This window comes from Alosa pseudoharengus, unplaced genomic scaffold (assembly GCF_046254945.1).
Source record: "Alosa pseudoharengus isolate Yale_2024_CS ecotype anadromous, Long Island Sound unplaced genomic scaffold, YU_APseudo_1.1 YU_APseudo_1.1_scf_3, whole genome shotgun sequence".
NCBI classification, from domain to species: Eukaryota; Metazoa; Chordata; class Actinopteri; order Clupeiformes; family Clupeidae; genus Alosa; species Alosa pseudoharengus.
In genome coordinates, this window is record NW_027468718.1 from 28,125,250 (window position 1) to 28,144,955 (window position 19,706).

Below are 19,706 nucleotides of genomic sequence, written 5' to 3' on the forward strand. Positions count from 1 at the left end.
AAACATTTGGTTGCCAACTGCACAACAAACGTTCCTCTGTTTTGAAGAGGCTGCCATATGGTGGTATTTTTTGCTGTTAAGGTTCACACGTACATTCTGCTACCCTCTCCCCAGGAATCCTGTTTTATGGTTTTATTAGCCTATACCTCAGATTTTACTAGATTTGGTCAGGGAAAACTTGCAGAAGTTTACGAGAAGGGGCCACGAAAGGTCATAATTTGTTTCCAAACAGAATAACGCTTGTGCTTAAATAATAGTGTAATCTGATTTTGATTATTACTAAATGGGGATGTGGGTATTTTATATGAAGTGTGTGTTACATGCTGCACATGCGTAAAGAAAGCACAGGCCTACAGTTATATTTTTTAGGTTTACATTTTGAAGTATTACCATCACCCAACACTGTTTGAAAACTGTAATATATATATAATGTTGTGTAATATAAACCTTTAAGGCATAGAAGGCAAATGCGTTTGGCTTGCCTCTTTTTTTCTGGCGACACCGGTGTAATCGCCCTTATTGAATAAGTGCAACTTTGAGGGTTATTTATGGCACCAGTGCGGTGTCTTGAATGGCTGTGGGGAAGCACGTGATACCATTAAACTTTGTTTTATGGCCAGGGAGTTGACAAGCCAAAATATAATTCACATTGTATATTAGAAAGGACTTGCAGATGGTTTAGAATAGAACCCTGAATTGGTGGAGGCGAGTATTAGACTCGCGTTGCCTTTGGATCATGGATATACTTATCTATCAGTATTTTTCTCATCGCGGTGGTGTTCGAGGTAAGACTCTATTACAATACTCGTCACTGAACTTGTCGGAGGTGAAGGAGTTGCCTTTGTGAGGCATCAGGTAGTTTAAAGGCTGCTGTTGTTTCGGTGTGTTGAAATAGTCGGAGGGCATTGCTGTATACAAAGGCGATAATATTCTGAAAGCATCGGTACATCGTTGCATAGGCTACTGTAGCGATGAGCTAAAATGACACAAAATAATGAAGATGACGTAAATGGTATGCGGTACTTAGGGGTTTCAGGCCAAGTGGCGCCACGTACAAATGCAACGGATTCATCGTGTGGACTAGACGTCCGCCTTTTGTCACCGTCTCATGCTTTTGTATAACAAAAATGTTATTATTTTGTATTTCGATTTATAAACGGATGAAGATATTGCTTTGTGCTTTTCATTCGAAAAAAAACATCTATTGGCATAACGTGTGTCTGGTAGCCTAGCAGCATTGATGGATGATTTTTACCAGTACCATGAAGGAACATTTATGTATGATGTTTTATGAGACAAAATAAGACAAGGGCCTATCACATCCAACCTTTCATAGCCACAGAGAGTCGATGGAAGGCAAATAAACCCGTCAACTGTTAATCTCCACTTACTCATAATGCTAACAATAGTGTACATCTAATTATTCAACCATGTAAAGTGTCTTGGAATGATGCCACGAACGAATTCAAACATTTTAATAAGTAGCCAACTATCAGGTCAATGTAGGCCTAATGTAAATGGAATTCACTCTATAGCGCCCCCAAAGCTTTTCCATAAAATGTTATGCATGAAATATGTCCATAACAGGTTTCGAAACTATGAGGAAAAGTTTTATTTATTTGAAAAGCATAATAATGCACAAATTAATATTGCAGCACGACCTTTCCTTTCATAGGCTTATTGTCCACGTGTTAATTCATGTAGCCATTAAAATTTAAATTCCATTTAAATTATATATTATTGATGGCTGTGTAGTTTGTGTCTTATGTGCTGAGGTGATGAATCATTAAATTATATTTATATGGCTGCCTATTTGAGATTAGATGATTACAGAATTACAGATGATGACAGATACCCCACGTAGTCTACATGCTGAATAAAGAGTAGCCTAGTTTTACCGTGTGAATTTATTCAGTTCCAAAATAAGTAACTTTTGTCCTCTATCCCCCAAATACGTATTCAATGGTTGATATAAATAAAATACTTGCCTCTATATATCGCATGTAGCCTATACCACTAACCTTTTTAGCCTAATACTGAAATATAGCCTAATCAATGATCGCACAAACTATTTTTTATTCCACTTCTGTAATGTAAAAGACGTTGCAATAACTTGATATGTTCTACATTTGTTAAAGTTTAAGCCAAGGGTCAGGACAAGTGACTTTTTAATTCTTTTGTTCATGAGTAACTCGGCTTTGACCCGTCTGAACAAGTCGCGAGGAAAGGTGAAACTCAGGTCAAGCTGTCTAACAGAAATGAAAATCCAAACTAAGTAATATTTCTATGAATTAACCTTATCGTGTTTTGTAACTATTGACCGCCTCGTAAATAAAGTATCAAGACCTGAGCCTATAACTTGAATACTAGCCTATAGGCAATTCTGGAACTTTTTCTGTCAAAATCTTGGCTTAACATCGTTTCACAATAATTTATGTTATTGCATTAAAATAACATATGTTGTAAAATTCAGTTCTGAAATGTAGAATAATGCGAGAACATTTGAGCACTAAAATAAGAAATGACAAATAAGGATGTCTGTCTTGAAGAGACGTCATGGGTCTATTACTAAAATATTCATAATGACCACCCGAATATCAGAAACCACATAGGCCTACACACCAAATCATCCACAAAACGAACGTTCTTTAATAATATCAAGTCAGATCGTTTTTGTTTTTCATATGTTAAACATTTCGTCTCCAGAGGTTACTTCTCTGTTAAGATATCCAAACTTTACGCGCTGAACGGAAAAGAGGTGACCACCGGATGGGTCGAATATAACTGATGAACTTTCGTGCTCCTTCAGAACTGCTGTCTCCCCGAACAAAAATTAATGAAACTTTGGGATGTTTGTAAATGATTTAGTTGACCCCTTGGCCTGCAGCTTAGTCTGTGCCTTCTGTGCTTCTGGTACACATGGACTATGGAAGACTAGAGTGCTCTTGCTTCCATTGCATGATTGCATTATGAACCCTTATGCATAATTTGATAGGTGATGTGCTTTTATTTGGTTGTCACAAGGATATTACGGATTTTTTTTTGCATTTTCAAAGAAAATGTCAAGTTTGACATTGCAGGCCTTTTAACGGCGCCTGAGAAGGGATTTAACGGAATCCAGTGAATTTATGGTGTCCGTAAGGTGTGGAGTTTTTAATGACTGTGTTGATCATTCTTCAAGGACTCTGGTAGGCTACATAATTTAGTTATAGGCTTATGACTTACGAAAATAGGTTTGATATCGAATTCGAAGTCAGATTTAGTGGTTTGACATTTGCTCTTCCTTTGCCTTACCTTGGCTAAATATATTTGAATGACCTGAAGGACAGTGTGTCGCACAACGCAGCAATCAGACGCATATATTCCGTTGTCTATATATACCCTGTAGAACCGAATTTGTGTGATTATATCACGGTCACAGATTCGATTCTAGGGGAGTATATGGATGATGCAAAAACCTCGATAGAACTCATCAGTTGCTTTTACTTGTAATAACATAACAAAATATTCGTATTTGTTGCCCACCAAGGTTAGAATAGCATGTAGTTGATGCACTGGAGTTTTATGGCCATTGCCATAGCAGAGTTTTCATATTGCGTAACAAGACAGTTCTAGAGCAAAGTCCAATAGTGCTGATATTGCCCACATCATGTCTTTGAAATTGAGTCAACAAATTCAAGACTCATTCAACTCAACAAATTAAAAACTCAAGCACTCATCATCAATTGGCGTCCGCAACTTATGACACCACGGTCTCATTTCTACATTTATTGCTACCATGTGGCCTCTCAGGAGCTAGACAGACAACGGTTACCACTTCGATATGGTCACACAATTTTAGTCCAAATCACAAACGTAGTGGACTCTTTATCATGATTTCAGTTTACTAAAATGGGTAGCTGATTCTTTTTATGGGACTTGTTTTCTTATTTTGATCCCTTTTGTTTCACTATGTTTAATTATTGATTGTCAAAGCGTATTGATGGTTTGCGGGGAGCCCCTTACACGGCTCTGAAAGGACGAGAGCACATGAAATGATGGGACTCCTGTAACTTTTGGATGACCCCTTCATGACAAAGACGGTCTCCATCAATTGTCCACTGGTCTTTATTCCCACTTTTTGTGCCTGGGGTCGTTTTTGTGTCTTTTGTTTGTTTATATGTCAAAATCCTTGCCTCGAGTTTGATTAATTCAGTCTGAACTAAGCCAAAGCCCAAAACACACCAGCTGTAACATAATTTCATCGTGAAATGTCATATAGGAGGTTTGTTATATTATGATCATTTTGGTAAGGATGGGAAGGCACAGAAGCGAACATAACAGATTTTAGAGATGTTTTACACTGTAATATATATGGACTTTCGAAATAATGTTGGAGCCAGCAAATTCAAAGGTGCAATGAAATGCCCTTTTGTTTGTCCCAATTAAAATATTTTGTGAAGTTTGGGTTAGATTGCTGCTAGGTGTGTATACTTATCCGATAATAGACTCCCTTCTTCTCCATTGGCTAATCTGGTCACATGGTCGCCTAACTTTATTCTGTTGACAGCAAGTAGGAGGGCTTTATGGAGGGAGGAAAAAAAGACAACTCGAGAAAAATTAGTATTTTCTACCTTCAGAAATTAATGGCCATGAGTTCGTACATGGTGAACTCCAAGTATGTGGATCCTAAATTTCCTCCTTGTGAGGAATATTCGCAAAACAGCTATATACCTGACCAGGGCACAGGGTACTACAGTCCATCGCAGGACACTGATTTCCAGCATCCAGGAATCTATTCACGGTCAAACTACCCCGAGCAGCCCTTCAGTTGTAACACTGTGCAGGGCTCCACAGTGCAACCGCGGGGTCATGTGCAGGAGCAAGCTAGCCATCCGAGCCCTTTCACCGCCCAGACCGAGCAGTGTCCCTCGGTCCCAATACCTGGCCCGAGGACTTGTGGGCAGCAACAAAACACAAAGAACCAAAACGGGATACAAGCCAAGCAGCCAGCAATAGTTTACCCCTGGATGAAGAAAGTGCACGTTACCACGGGTAAGATTCACTTTCTGAGATATCTCTGTCGGACCAGTCCGCGCTGCTATTTAAGCCACACTAAAATCACTCAGTGAAATATTTATGGGTTCTTTTGAAGGGGCCGCCAATTACACCAGCCATAAATTTTTATTGCTTGGGAAATAGGCCGCTCGCTACTTTTGCCTGCTCTTCGGTGTATTAAAAACTCAGTGTGATTATTAGTTTAACAGAATTTTAATGAACAGAACGGTTGGTGTTTTTATTTTCTGACATTAGATTCAATATATTAGCCATGCTTGTACAATTGAGGGAAAGTTCAGCTGTTTTGTTGACTGGAATGATGTTACCTAATTTATACTTTTCTTCTTACTAGTGAATCCGGATTACACAGGACCAGAACCTAAACGGTCACGGACAGCCTACACAAGACAGCAGGTTTTAGAACTGGAAAAGGAATTCCATTTTAACAGGTATCTGACCAGGCGGCGTCGCATTGAGATTGCCCATACCCTCTGTCTTTCCGAGCGTCAGATCAAAATCTGGTTTCAGAACAGAAGAATGAAATGGAAAAAGGATCACAAACTGCCCAACACAAAGGGAAGATCTGCGTCGGCCTCAAACCAGCATGTACAGCACGTTCAGAAGGACAACCAGACAGATATCACAACTTTATAACTGAAACTGGAATCCGTTTCTCCTTCCTTTGAAGTATAAAGTGAACTATGTATTGTAGACAATGCTGCGTTTGACTTTGCATGGTCTCAACATGACATTTTTGGGTCATTATCATTTGTGAATGTGAACCAGAGGCACACATTACAAAATGCTTTGAGAGAGAGCTACGAAGTGTGGACTATGTACTGATATATCATCCTTCCCCACCAAATGTAAATCTTAATTAAGATACGAGTGCATCACCACATTCTTTACATGCTCTGAGGTACAGTAGATTTCTAGAAGCCGAAACCTTGTTTTCACAACAAACGCCTCCTGAACTGTAACACTTTAATGGTTGCAAGTGTTTGTATTTGCAGTATCATATTCCATATCTGTTTTAGCTGCACCTTTATGTCTCAATCAAGGGTCGAATGAATTGAAATTGGTACTGCTTAAAGGATAAAAACGATATTCATTTGAAAAAGGCAATAGCTTTCTGGACATCTAAAGGTCGATTTGGTGCATCTCCTTAAAGATTATAGAACATATTTACGAAAAGGTGGATCAATTGGATAAAAAGGTGGATCAATTGGATATTATTTCTATTTCTAAACATGGACTGGTCACTGAAATGCAGGCAAATGGTAAGTGAGGTTATGAGTGTAATTACTGATAGAAAGTTTATCTAAAAAAAAATCTTCATTGAAGTCTCTGACTGCACTAACTCTACACAAAAAACTTTCTACAAGTGCGTTTGAATTTATTTTTGGAGTAAGAAATGCCTATGTGTTGATTTGAATATTTCTTAGCTAGGCTATAAATCTCCCGTGACACCTTTGTAAACAGTGTACAATTAAAGAAGCTGTATATCTGTCTTCCAGATGTCATTCGAACTTTCTTTAATTACACCTTCTTTTATTATTTCTTTATCTACTTTTACCATTGTAATATACATTTTAGAAGTCATTGAAATCTTTTATTTATTGAATATCAAAATGGAGAATGCTAAAAGTTTGAGTTGCGTTTACAATGCTTATGGACCCAAATTATGTCCAAAACATTCCATGAACCTGACATTGTGTTAATCGAATAAAAGTGCAACATTTTATCTATATTATGTAATATATCTGTATTTTGTTCATATTTTCTACAAACGCGTTTTGTAGCAAAATGGTCATTAAAAATCCTGAATACAGGATAGTAGCAACATCACCTAGTACTCTCTTGAAAAAAAAACAAGTATATTTTGTTGCAACTGGTCTAGGTTTATAATGCTGAAATGGGGAGTATTTTTTACGCTAAAAGAATAGTTGAATGCTGGAATTCTAAAGCGATGCATTCACGTGGTGATTAAATATTCCGGTAGCTTCTCTTCTGCAGTCATTGTCTCCTGCACAAAAAGCTGGGAGCTCACACATTGCGAAGATGTCTTCTCTGAAGCCCTCTCGTTGAGAGGGTTGAAAAGGTATTTTTACAGAAGCCAGTCAAAGCTCCAGAGGCAGGTTCAACCAGAGGACACATTTTCTATTGCATTAGACGGATTTCAGCCGCGAGGACTGACCCCGAAACCCCTTGACCCGCTGGACCCGCGGCCTTTTCTTACGCAGACGGTATTCGCATTCTGTGTTAGTAAATGGACAACTTTTTACGTTTAAGGCATCATACATCTTTGTCCTATGCAGTTCTCTATCTAGAAAAAAATGTTGTCGTACTCTTATATCTTGTTTTAAATGCACTAAATGTTATGGGCTGTGATAAGCAATTATTCATTATTGCCCTTTTTGTATTTCTTTTGAGAATGTTGTGACGTGAACATCAGGATATCCTCGAAATACCGAATGATCCAATAAAGACTGATATTGATGATCTCTTGTAAATAGCGTGCTTATTTACACACCAACACAGTTTTCCAAGCTTTCATAGTCTAGTGGTTTAAGAGCGCAGAGTAATATTTAGTCCTGCTGTAAGATCGTAAACAGTCACTCACTCACTTTGAGCGCCATGAGAAATATTGAAAGTAATAAGTCTAATCGTGTGGGCGAGAGTGTTAATACAACTAGTTAATACAAAGATAAGTTTTGGGTTGGTGAAAAATATATCAGCTTCTATGTTTGTCCTTATAGTAAGGCCTACCACGATTGGTCGACATTTATTTGGTGAAACAAAGAAATTTCATTTTCTTTGTCGTTCAGATGAAAGGCTAATAGAAAGTGAAAAAGGAATAAACCCGCGGTGCCCACCTTTCATGTTAGTGCAAGTATTATGATTTGTGATACGTGTGACTTCATATCCTCTCCTATTTTTAACAGTGTGTGTGTGTGTGTGTGTGTGTGTGTGTGTGTGTGTGTGTGCGAGCGCGCGCGTGCGTGCTCGCACTTGTGCGGATTCATGTGTTTATCTGTGTGCGTCTCGCAGTGTGGTGGCGCGCGCAGGGGTGCGCGCGCGTGCATAGGCCTCTATTCGTGTGTGTGTGTGTGTGTGTGTGCGTGTGTGTGTGTGTGTAGCGAAGCCTATATGTTGGTGAACCATGATTCAGAGCGAGTGCATGAAAACACATGCTTTGCAACTAATTACCATATTTGTGTGTAGCTTGATGACCATTCAGGCAAAGTGCGCGTTTTTATTATTAATTTGGTATTCGAAATAACAGACTGGCAACACATGTAGTGGCATCTTTTCCCACTTTATAGAAAAGGATGAAAAACAAATTATTAATGCTGTTTTAAAAGGCACACATGGTCGGTGTGAAATGAATGTAATCTTCAGTATTGAAAAACGGTTAAACCTCCTCTGGCAGTTAGGCTACAGTATCCTTGACCATGTCTCCACAATTTCTGTTTTTTTTTTAGCTACAAAACGTTTTGTTTACTTGAAATAATCCTCTAAATTAACATCAAATATTGTTTCCTACAACCACGTTAGGAGGAAAGCTATTGTCTTCACTGAGTCTATAATGCGTTCTGGGTATTGACCTACATGTCTGAATACAATAAATGGGAGCCATAGGCAGTACCATTTGCAATGACACTGCACCGACGACCATCGCCGGGCTCACAATGGCTCTCAAACGGCCATATTTGATTTCCAGCTGTTCGCAGAAAATGTCCTCGCTCTGCAAGACAGCCCCATAAGATATATTAAACTGCGCTGTCGACCTCCGAAGATAGAATTCTGGGACTATATGCTTCCTTTCTATATCCCTTTTTCTATTTGACCACGTGATTGTCTAAATAATTAATGCAGCACGTCCCCTAGAAACACGGCGTCGTCATTAATCGCGAGGAGTCTATCAGACTTGAAAACTGAAGAGATCCCAAGAAAATAATATCCAAACGTTCCGTCTGGTACCCTACGCTACTATAATCTGCGTCTTTATACAGCATTTGATCCAATGGAAGCTTGGTACGTAAACATTTAAGTTTTTGTTTTGAGTGAGATGCTAAATGAACATAACTGTCAGATTTTTGATAAATAGTGCCCTTTGATGAGTGCGCCGGGGCTTCTTTTCAGACAGCCTGGACTAGTAATGGGCAGTAGTGGTTCCTCCTGTTCAGTGGAGTAGACAAGCAATAATTCCGCATGAAATGTTCAAGAAGATGGGAATTTTGTCACTACTGTACATGACTGTACTGTTTTACTAGGATACTGCGCTGTCAGAAACTTCAGTTTCTGCCTCAATCCATAATTGACAATATACATGCGATCTTTCTCATTGTGGATTTTCAGAATCAGTGAAGCTTTGTTGCTTTTGCTGATGTTCATCACAAAGGGCTTCTTGCAAGGGCCTGTTTGTGATTTAATTCTTCAAAGGTGCAATTCATCCATTATCTTACCATTAGTCGTTTATTTGTATGTCTTGCTTGTTAGGAGGGAATGAGTAGGAAAAAATTTCAGGATAGAAGAGGTCATTTTAATAGCTGCAATATTCCACTTAAGTGGAGCCTATTTAATTTGAATTCACTTTGTTTCTCAAAAGAAAATAGGCTAGACCGATATATTTAGTTAGGCATCGCAGCGGTTATATGATCGAGCTAAAATAATAATGCTAATTCCTTAGAATATTGAAGAATATGGTCACTATCGGCTTTTCCGATTCGTATTGCCGTTTCTTTTTAAATCTGTGATGTATAATGATTTGAAATGTATTTCATAAAATGTATACAGTTCTTGGAGGTTGGGTTGACAGTTATCTGCGCCGTGGTAAATCATTCCAGGTAATTCCTGAATGGGTGCGAGGCTGTTTGGGGGCCGGGCGCAGGCTGTAAATCTTTCACTTTTATTGCCCCGTGAACATATGCTGCGATGCGAGGTTCTTGCATCCCTCTCCATAGAACAAGCTCTCTGTCCGGCAGGTTCTTCTGTTTAGCAGGACTAGTTTGCTCCTTTTGAGATATCTGGGCATTATCTTCCCCAAAATGCACAGAAAATAAGGGCACAGGACTAAGTTAAGAATAAATAGACACCAGAAAGTTGCAAAATTACTTTTAATTATATTGTATTTCAGTAGTGATCCATGACAAGAATAGCTGTTAAAAAATCAAATACATTAGCACAGTCATACACATTCAAATATATATTACTTTTGTAAAGTCTGTTTGGAAGGAACAATGTAACATTAGAGATGATTTTGATGAATCTCTCTAGCTGACGGGGTCATACATTCCTGTCATTGCCAAAGCCATAATCATCAAACAATATTCCAATGACTTCCTGTAACATAGACGTTTCCTGACAAATCAAAATACCTAAAATAGGACCGTGGGCATGCATTTCTGTATGTTTTTATTACCTGATGTCAGAAATCCATATAGGCGGAAAGAAATATATTTAATGTTGGTCCTATGTGCTTGTAGACTCAAGTGTATTGAAGTGTAGTCTATATAGAGGTTTTTCTTAGAATTTCTTTGGAAAATGAAACCGGTTTGGTTTGAATATGGAACAATAACCTATTCTAACAGAAAATATAGCTTGGTGCTAAAATAAAACACCTCTTCAAATACATACAGAATGAAAAAACATCGAGGATCATGTCTGATATAAATGGAAAGAAAGTCATAATACGGATATAAAAGCTATACAGCATTGTCAATTAAAGGCCATCTCTCACCCCAATCAAGACAGAAAAGAGAGAAAGAATGAAAAATAGTCTAACAATTGGACTTTTTTGTTGTATAAAGCCCTAGACATAGGCACGTGTAAAAGCTCTTTCTCCCTTTGAAAATGTATTTGTGAGGGAGGCTCAGTTGAAGTTGCTACCTCAATCAGGACAATCTGCCATCCAGATCACGTGAACAAATATGCTTGTATTTTAAGGCTGCGCCTTTATTTGTCATCATAAAGCTTTCCGAAACACCAATATCCCAATGTTAACTGTAACGCAGGTGGCTGCCTAATCCTCGCTTTTTTCCAATGCTGGTTGATTGCCAGCAACATTTCCTTTTTGGAATAAGGATACCTGCTTCGCTTTTTATTGGTAGCTGAGAGTGTGTCTTCCATTCTATCGGGAATACTGTCCTCATTGGTATATGGAAATGTCTGAAAAAGCGCAAGATCAGGTTTAGGACAGTATTGTCTACAGACAAAGGGTGAAGGATATATTCTAGAGACTGCAGGGAAAGAAATTGAGACTGAGAAGCGCTCCTATATGATAAATTGATTCACAGGTAAGCCATTGCATGGCAAAACGCAACCTTTAACCATAGGTTTACATAATGCCAGCGTGAAAAAATATGATTTATTCCATTCAGAGAGGTGATCTTTATTAATGTCGCTCACGTCTATAACTATGCAAGTGCGGTTTCGCGAGAAGAAATGCAATTTAGAAGACAAGTTTATAGTTTTTGAGCAACCATGAGCAATTTCGAAAGGTTAGCTTGGACGTTGGTCAGATTCATACACTAAGACGGTGGTTTTAGCTGATTTTGCGATTTGACGAAAACTAACTACAAAGGGGGAGAGAACTGTGAGAACTTTCTGTATAGTGACTCATAGATTGTGAGATCGTAAATCACATTAATTTGTTGTCTTATCGTCACAGTAATGCTAGACATGATGCATGTGGTTTCAAATAGGGTATACTGCTTTGTTAAGAAGTAATATTGCCACTTATTTAAATGGATCCTATTGCTTTAATTTGAATATTTCAGATATTGTAGTAGTTTTGCAGGAAGTTATTTCAAAGCTTATCATTTTCAAAGCTTATCATTTTCCTTCTCAATATTTCAGGTGGGTTATTTGGCACTTGAGTGGGCTATACTATTTTGAGTAACGTTGTCTCATAACGTAGGCTAACTTATGTAATTATTTGATTTTGCCATGTTTATATGGAACAAATAGCCTACTGTGTTTTTAGCATTTGCATTTGTAATACAATTTAGATCAATTCAGATCTGGCGTGTTATTATGCTACATTTCTAACAAATAATAGTAACATTTGCTCTCGTATAGTCTAAGGATTAGACTAGCCTTTAGGACTTATTAGCCTAGGTAGTCGTTTCTTGTTATTTATTGAATGAGTCCATAGTACACAGCGAAGAAATCACAGAGGTTTTATTTATCAATTTAGCTTTGTCACAAACAGAAAATAAATCCGTCATCGTTTGACCTGTTTTTATGGAAACATAGGCTACATCTAAGGGATCTATTGCCCATTAATCCTTGCAGAAAGAATTCATTTATATTGCTAATCAGGAAACTAACGCATTCGTTAGAAAAAAGACTAATTATAGGGATATTTTAAAACATTTAATTATATATGAAAACGTGTTTCGGTATTTAGCCTACGAGCGGTTCCGATGTGCGAGCATTGGCCTAACTGGATAAGGAATTACCTAAAATCTCTTGGTGTTTCTACTAAAAATAGACGAGAATTATGTACATATAAAATGGAAAATGGAAATTAAACACGGAAACGCAGTTAAGGTCCCACTAACTCACGAGTGGTTCAATATGTCGAGACTATTATTTTAACTAGCCATTGTCCTATTGTGCACATCAAACTTACCGTAAAAATGCGTAGGCGAAGAACATCGCTTCAACCAAAAGAGCATGTCATGATTAACAAACGAACTGGTGAGATTTATTCCACTTAGGACATTTACAACACGATGAACAACTCTATATTTCCACGAGCTTCCTTCATTTTACCATTTACCAAATCGTCTTAAATCTTACCACAAATCCAGCCCGCGCGATAGATGTCTATTGTGACAGCTGTGCCATAGTTTTATCCAGGAAGACTACGAACTACCCTTTTAAATAAGGTAGCGTCTTAGAGGAGATGTTAGTCGTTCTATCTCCTACGAATGTTTGGTCTTTTAAACCAAGTGAAAACTTCAGTGGCTCAGTGGCTTGTGACTTACTTGAAGCCCTTCCGCTCGTTGTTCATTAATCTTTGAGTTATTGCTGAGCGAGCCAAAGGTCACCCAAAAGGCTTATGACTGCTAAATATTTTGGCCAGCTTCTCTTTGTGTAGAATCGCTTGTGTCAGTTTTCTCTTATAAAGTTTCAAACAGTCTGAAGTGAAATGCATGCCAAGAGTTTGTGGTCCGATATTTACTGACCACCCATACTTTAATATTATGTAATAGCCGACTCAACAGTGAATCTGGATTGTGTGTCAAAAGTTTTTATTTTGCAAACTGTGACTGAAGATAATCTATGTTCACTCAACCATGCACGCAAAAATATATGATGGAAAATAAAATCTAAAATCTGATGCGAGATGGTGGGGCGTCAAGAGGCACTTAATAAGCGACATGTTTTCTTCTTCTAGGTGGTGGTACGTATGATGCGGTGCGTCTGAGGGAAAACAATACAGAGATCAACACAGTCCACGGTAAGCAGTTTTTCCTTTAATTCACCCTGAAACTCTGAAAACGAAGATAATAAAAGTTACATGCGTGGTGCACAATATAAATAACTACTACTACTACCACTGCTAGGCTACTACTACTACTACTACTACTACTAATAATAATAATAATAATAATAACAACAACAATATGAAGCTGCCTTTCTAGATGTAATAATCAATTTTGTGTGAAAGAAAGGGCTACTGCTTCAGCAAATGCACAATGATGGCAAACTGAATGATGTCAACTATGTAAAAATTAAGTTGTATACGGTTTAAAGTATTTAAAGTATGCTGTCTTGTTCACCACGTTATACGCGCCTGCAGGATGCATTTTAGGCTTATGCATTTTCCAATTCCACGAGCTTGACGAAAGTCCTTTATGTGTTTTACCCTTTCCTCGACTGATCTCCAAGTATTTTTTGTCCATGATTAACAGTTAGTATGCCTATATCCATATTCATTGTTTGAATGGCCGCTTCCTCGTCTCTCAAAATATGTCCATAATTCCCGCATTTGTATAATTTGTTTCCGCATATTAAAGTCCTCCGAATATGAACATCTTGCTGATATGCTTCAAACAACGTTCTAACAAGACATGGGAGCTTTTATAAGGGTCCTATTGCCCTGCTACAGGGGGACATGCGGAGTAGGACATTCTTTTTGCTAGCCTTCCTCCCACGCAAAGGTTTCAAGTCTTCTAAGGGTAGCACTACTGGAGAAGTGTTTTCTTTGCAGCGCTCTGCTAGGCCCATACGACCATGGCATCGACAGTCATAAATTTTGTGGCGGTCCTCAATGACAGGTGCATTGATATGCACTGCGCAGAGCATCAGGCCTGTTAATAACCCTTGCATGCATTTTGGGCCCATAGCATTTGGTCAGCTATGGGTCCTTTATAAATCTATATCTTTGTGGTGGTCGAACAGTTACATGCCTTGGTGTGTGTTACGGGAGGATCTAGCCTATAGAACTTTAAGGAGTAGGTGTAAAATTCCCGGGCTAGTTTTTGCACCCACGCATTTGCTGTGTACGCACATTTGTTAGCCAATTAGCATAACCTACTTGGTGACCCACCCATCCTGAACAACGTAATGGTACAAAGGCGAAGAGCCGAGAGGCTACAATTCATATAGCCACATCGAACTGAAAAATTGATAGACAATGCATTGTAGTATGATATAACACTAAAATATAATCATTATACGATGAAGTTTTGCTGTAGATTCTAAATAAGGGAACGCACCAGGAGGGTTGCATGACTGCTGTCTTTATGATTTACAGCCATTTGTGAGGTTCAGACAAAGTTCACATACTCTCACACACAGACGCGGACTTTTTCTCTCTCTCTCTATCTGCAACACACACACACACACACACACACACACACACACACACACACACACACACACTTCTTGCTGTATTTACTAAATAATACATAAGACATAATAATTATTTATACATGAATGAAATAGGAATGGGGAAATGTTGCCTTATTGGTCATTTTAATCCCAATAACACGATTCTGTCAAGCTTTCCTTTCGATCACTCATAGACTACAGCAATTTATCAAAATCACACAGCGGATATTAACAATATAATAACTTCAAGGACGGGTAATTATGCCTAAATTTGATCACCAAAGAACTATATTTCTATCAATATTTCACAATTTTATTCTGCTGCTACAAAGTTACAAAGGCGTCTCTGTAACAATGGTCTTATATGCTCATTGAGCTGGAAAAGAAAAGGACATTGTGTCGGCCAAAACTGCTGATTTGCTTGCCGGCCTTAGATTTTTGCTCAAAGGGGATCCAGGGTGCAGGTTAAATTTTAACTCTCTTTGTTGCGCTTTTGCCTGTTGGGCTCTGAAAGCGAAAGGTTTAGATGGTGAAGAAAGGCAACCATGTGATTAGACTTGTCGAGAATTGACAGATTTCAAAATGAAGAGGTTCTCAGGTGAAGGGGGTGGGCCCATTTATGAGATTACATCAATATTTTTTTCGCCACACAAATGTAAACACCTGGATCTCTCTGTGATCCACATGGCAAATACAGCCCTTACAGCCCAGTTATATTTAAGTGTTTAGCCTATATGTATATTGTAGATGTAAAGATAAGAGATGATAGGCTGTCCCTAACCAAATGTATAGGCTACATTATTTTGGTTTACAACCGAGAGATGGAGTTTTGTGTGTGTGTCAGCATTTTCCGGAAATAATGCAACGGGCATGGAACCAAAGAAATGTACGGTGTATGAAACATCGTCAAACGCGTTAATTTTGTATTACTGTTGCAATTACAAAGCTAATTAAACCGTTAATTTTTCACTCTTAATTCATATGAAATTAAACACATCTAAGTGAAGCAGACGTAAATTATTACTATGCATAAAGAAATGTGCCATTATAAGAAGATCAAAACGAAGTTGGCCGGCTCAGTCTGCTTTAAATGATGGGTCACCTGAGACAATAACTAAGTGTTGAAGTCTAGGTGCATTAGTGAAATGAAATAGTCGAGTCATGAAAACCAAACCTATAGTATTGTTGTGATGTGCCTTCATTTAGTGCATCATAATATTGATGTAACTCTAGCTACCTAAAATCTAACACACTCTAATGTTTTCACAGATCAGAGGATAAAGAACCTGTGGGAAACTCCAATCACGTGACCCAGGAGCCCATGCTATTGGACAAAAGTACGCAGGCCCCTTCAGTTTGAATCTTCACCATGCAGAAAGCCACGTACTATGACAACACTGGGCTGTTTGGAGGCTATTCATACCCCAAGTCTGATTCCTACAACTATGGCACATCCCACCAGCCTTACTCAACGTCCAATATAGAAAGTGAATATCAGGGTCCAATTTGTCCCATGCAAACCGCATCTGTCCGGCCACCTGCCCATAAAAACAGTGACCTAAATGGCAGCTGTATGAGACCAAGTGGCAGTCAAGGCAACAGCCAACCAGAAAGTATTGGTGAACAGCCCCAAGCACCACCTTTGGCTGCCTCCTCGCCCAACTCCAACAGCACTTCATCTCAGAAAAAGAAATCCCCCACCAACAATACTTCGAATACTGCCAACCCTGTCATTACTAAGCAGATCTTTCCATGGATGAAGGAGACCAGGCAGAACTCAAAGCAGAAAGCCAACACTGTTGCAACAGCAGGTATAAAGGACATTGTGTGTAGTTTGCATGTTTCATGGTATTTGTATGTTGGTTGGAGGGGTGTTTGATGGTTATTTTAAATAATGTTACAGAACTGCCTTCAGACAAGTAAGGACTTTCTCATTTATTCAAATACTAATAAAATTAAACAGTGAACATTTCTCTCAGTGGTGTAATTCCATTTAAACTCTTTGATACTTAAGATAAGATGGTAATTTGATCATTTTGGGGGAATATTCTGTGTGAAATATGTGTCCATTGACAGGAACTGAACTGTGATTAGAGTGGTTACATGTGATTTATATGAGTTGAGTGGCGTTGAGGTTGTGCGTTTTGTTTGATGTCAAGTCCCCATGTCATGATAGTGTGAGCGGAATTTACATCAGTAGGGCGCCAGCACTCATGCTCAAAATCTATTTTGCAGGTGAAACCTGTGATGATAAGAGTCCACCCGGACCAGCCTCCAAACGGGTGCGCACGGCCTACACAAGTGCCCAACTGGTCGAGCTTGAGAAGGAGTTCCATTTCAACCGGTATCTTTGTCGTCCCCGAAGAGTGGAGATGGCTAATTTATTGAATCTAACGGAGCGCCAAATAAAGATCTGGTTTCAAAACAGGAGGATGAAGTACAAAAAGGATCAAAAAGCCAAGGGGATAATGCACTCTCCTCTGGGACATTCTCCGGACAGAAGCCCACCGTTAAGTGGCCCGAATCATATTGGATATTCTGGTCAACTCCCAAATGTAAACAGTCTCACCTATGATGCGCCTTCGCCTCCGTCATTCGCTAAGCCACAACAAAACATGTACGGCTTGGCTGCGTACACAGCACCATTGGGTGGTTGCATACCGCAACAGAAAAGGTATCCTAGCACAGATTATGAACACCACAGCATGCAAGGCAACGGAAGCTTTGCCAACGCTAATTTACAAGGCAGTCCAGTGTACGTTGGGGGGAATTTCGTTGATTCCATGCCAGCTTCGGGCCCCATGTTCAACCTCGGCCATCTCCCCCATCCCTCATCCGCCAGTGTGGACTACAGCTGTGCCGCTCAGATTCCAGGCAACCACCACCATGGACCCTGTGACCCCCATCCTACATACACAGACCTCACCTCTCACCATGCGTCTCAGGGAAGGATTCAGGAAGCGCCTAAACTAACGCATTTGTAAGGATTCCATTGGTGTGCCCAAGCGCTCTTTTATTACCTCACTAGTTTAAAAGTAATTTATATAACTGCGCTCCCAGAGAGTCATACATATTACCCCGTATTGCTATTGATATTACTATTACTGCTATGATTGTAATTATTTTTTAAAAATAGCTGTGGTCCATTTCTATTGACTGTTGATGGTGCGCGCAAAGGAGTGTTTATTGTCAGTTGTTCCATTTTCTAAGAGCAATGCGCAATATAAGGGACATTTCATAAGGTATTAGCTTACTTGAAGGTAAGTCCTGTAGATCTGACAGTATTAGACAGCCATCTTTAGAGGATGAAATTTGTAGAAATATAATAAAAAAAAATATGGACTCATTGTTAAGTCGTCTGGTTAGGCATCTGTACTCTGAATCTGTTCCTGGTTCAATACACTTTTATTTATTTTATTTTCCCGAGACTGTATGGCAAACATGTATTGCGACTGATTGTAATATTTATTATTTAATGTTTTATTTTGTATCGCGGATTATTTATCATATCATGTAGGCTATTTATATGAACACATGTAGAATGTATGCACCGTTTATTGGACAAATTCATTAGATGTCAAAACCATCAAACTGGTCCCAAATAAGTTGGATATTCTGAACAATGTGTTGGTGTGTTTTGTTGTAAAGAGTTCCCCATTGTAAATCTGGTAAAACTGGGCGAGGAGTCATTGCAATCATTAGTTCAAAAGCTGATTCTGTTGGTAATGCACCAGCATGTCATTATCATGTCTTTGCCCAAATCATCCAAGATGAATCTTATTTTGCAGGGTGGATGGTCCATACATAAAAAATGACAAAACGGTAATGATATGGAAATGTTATATTTTATTGTGTTACACATTTTGTAAATAAAGTGCTTAAATTAAAGTATATGGTTAGATGACTCTTTGTTTCCCATTACAATAAAAACATGTGGATTTAAGCATTAATATAGGCATTTTTGTTACTCTGTTCTGTGACATTATGAAATATCAAAGACGGCGACGCCATTTTGAAAGCAAAATTGATGGTAAACAATGGAGATGGTCTTCGGCTCTCACAACCAATTGCGCGCGAGCACATGGCCGCGCTTTCATTCAGTGGGCTCAATTATAGACAGATAAATTCAATTCATGGTAAAAGAAGTATTTACATGAGAAAATCGTGATAAAAGGTATCAATCACTTAGCCTAATTAAGGTGTTTCTGACTCAATTGGGATGGTGTTTATTCCTTTTGTTGTCCTAAAATAGCTAGATTATATGATAGTTAACAAAAATGCACAGCAATGTTTAAGATGCCTACTTTGCAATGACCAATTCATTCATCATTCATTTAGAGTTACTCAGACTGCCAACTGGCCTTATTAGACTACTCAGGTATTAGTGCTTGGATTTGGTACAGAGTAAAGAATTATCCTCGTCTTTAGTCACTCGTGATCCTGGATATGCTTAAAACCTACAATCTCATGTCACAATCATAAAAAATGCGATGACTTTTAGTCTTAACGTGTTTAATAGACAAAAATGTCCACAATATGACTGTGCACTGTGCAAGATGAAAGCTCTATTTCAAGAGATTCTAGCAGCAAGCAGGGAGAACCATATTGAAAAGTGCGCCGTGCACCCCCTCTTCCCCCTAGCGAGACATTTCAAAGCTCATTAATCAAAAACTCGTCGCTTTCAAACTCGCCACTGATTCCAGCTCCTTATGAACAAAGCTTTTGCATTCTGAACTCTGGAAACACATTTCAAACTGAGAGAGGGCAAACTTTGCCCAGGGAGCAATGATGACAGCATGCCCAGCCTTTTGGTCGCTTAC

The 19,706-nt window shown here is 38.7% G+C and overlaps 2 protein-coding genes across 4 annotated transcripts; both read left to right on the top strand.

Annotated features, from left to right (window-relative positions):
• The first annotated feature begins 697 nt into the window (after positions 1–697).
• On the top strand, positions 698–18,815 carry hoxd3a (homeobox D3a). Of its 3 annotated transcripts, none has more exons than XM_076263812.1 (4): positions 698–785; positions 13,448–13,510; positions 16,156–16,697; positions 17,122–18,815. In XM_076263812.1, the coding sequence occupies exons 3-4, from the start codon at positions 16,256–16,258 to the stop codon at positions 17,868–17,870; spliced, it is 1,191 nt and encodes a 396-aa protein (XP_076119927.1). In that variant the 5' UTR covers positions 698–785; positions 13,448–13,510; positions 16,156–16,255; the 3' UTR covers positions 17,871–18,815. The 3 variants fall into 3 exon arrangements, with proteins under 3 accessions (XP_076119927.1, XP_076119924.1, XP_076119926.1); XM_076263809.1 differs by lacking the exon at positions 698–785 and adding an exon at positions 8,744–9,075; XM_076263811.1 differs by lacking the exon at positions 698–785 and adding an exon at positions 11,030–11,336.
• Positions 4,543–7,539, top strand: hoxd4a (homeobox D4a). Its single transcript, XM_076263813.1, has 2 exons — positions 4,543–5,034; positions 5,390–7,539. The coding sequence occupies exons 1-2, from the start codon at positions 4,566–4,568 to the stop codon at positions 5,689–5,691; spliced, it is 771 nt and encodes a 256-aa protein (XP_076119928.1). The 5' UTR covers positions 4,543–4,565; the 3' UTR covers positions 5,692–7,539.
• Positions 18,816–19,706: the final 891 nt, after the last annotated feature.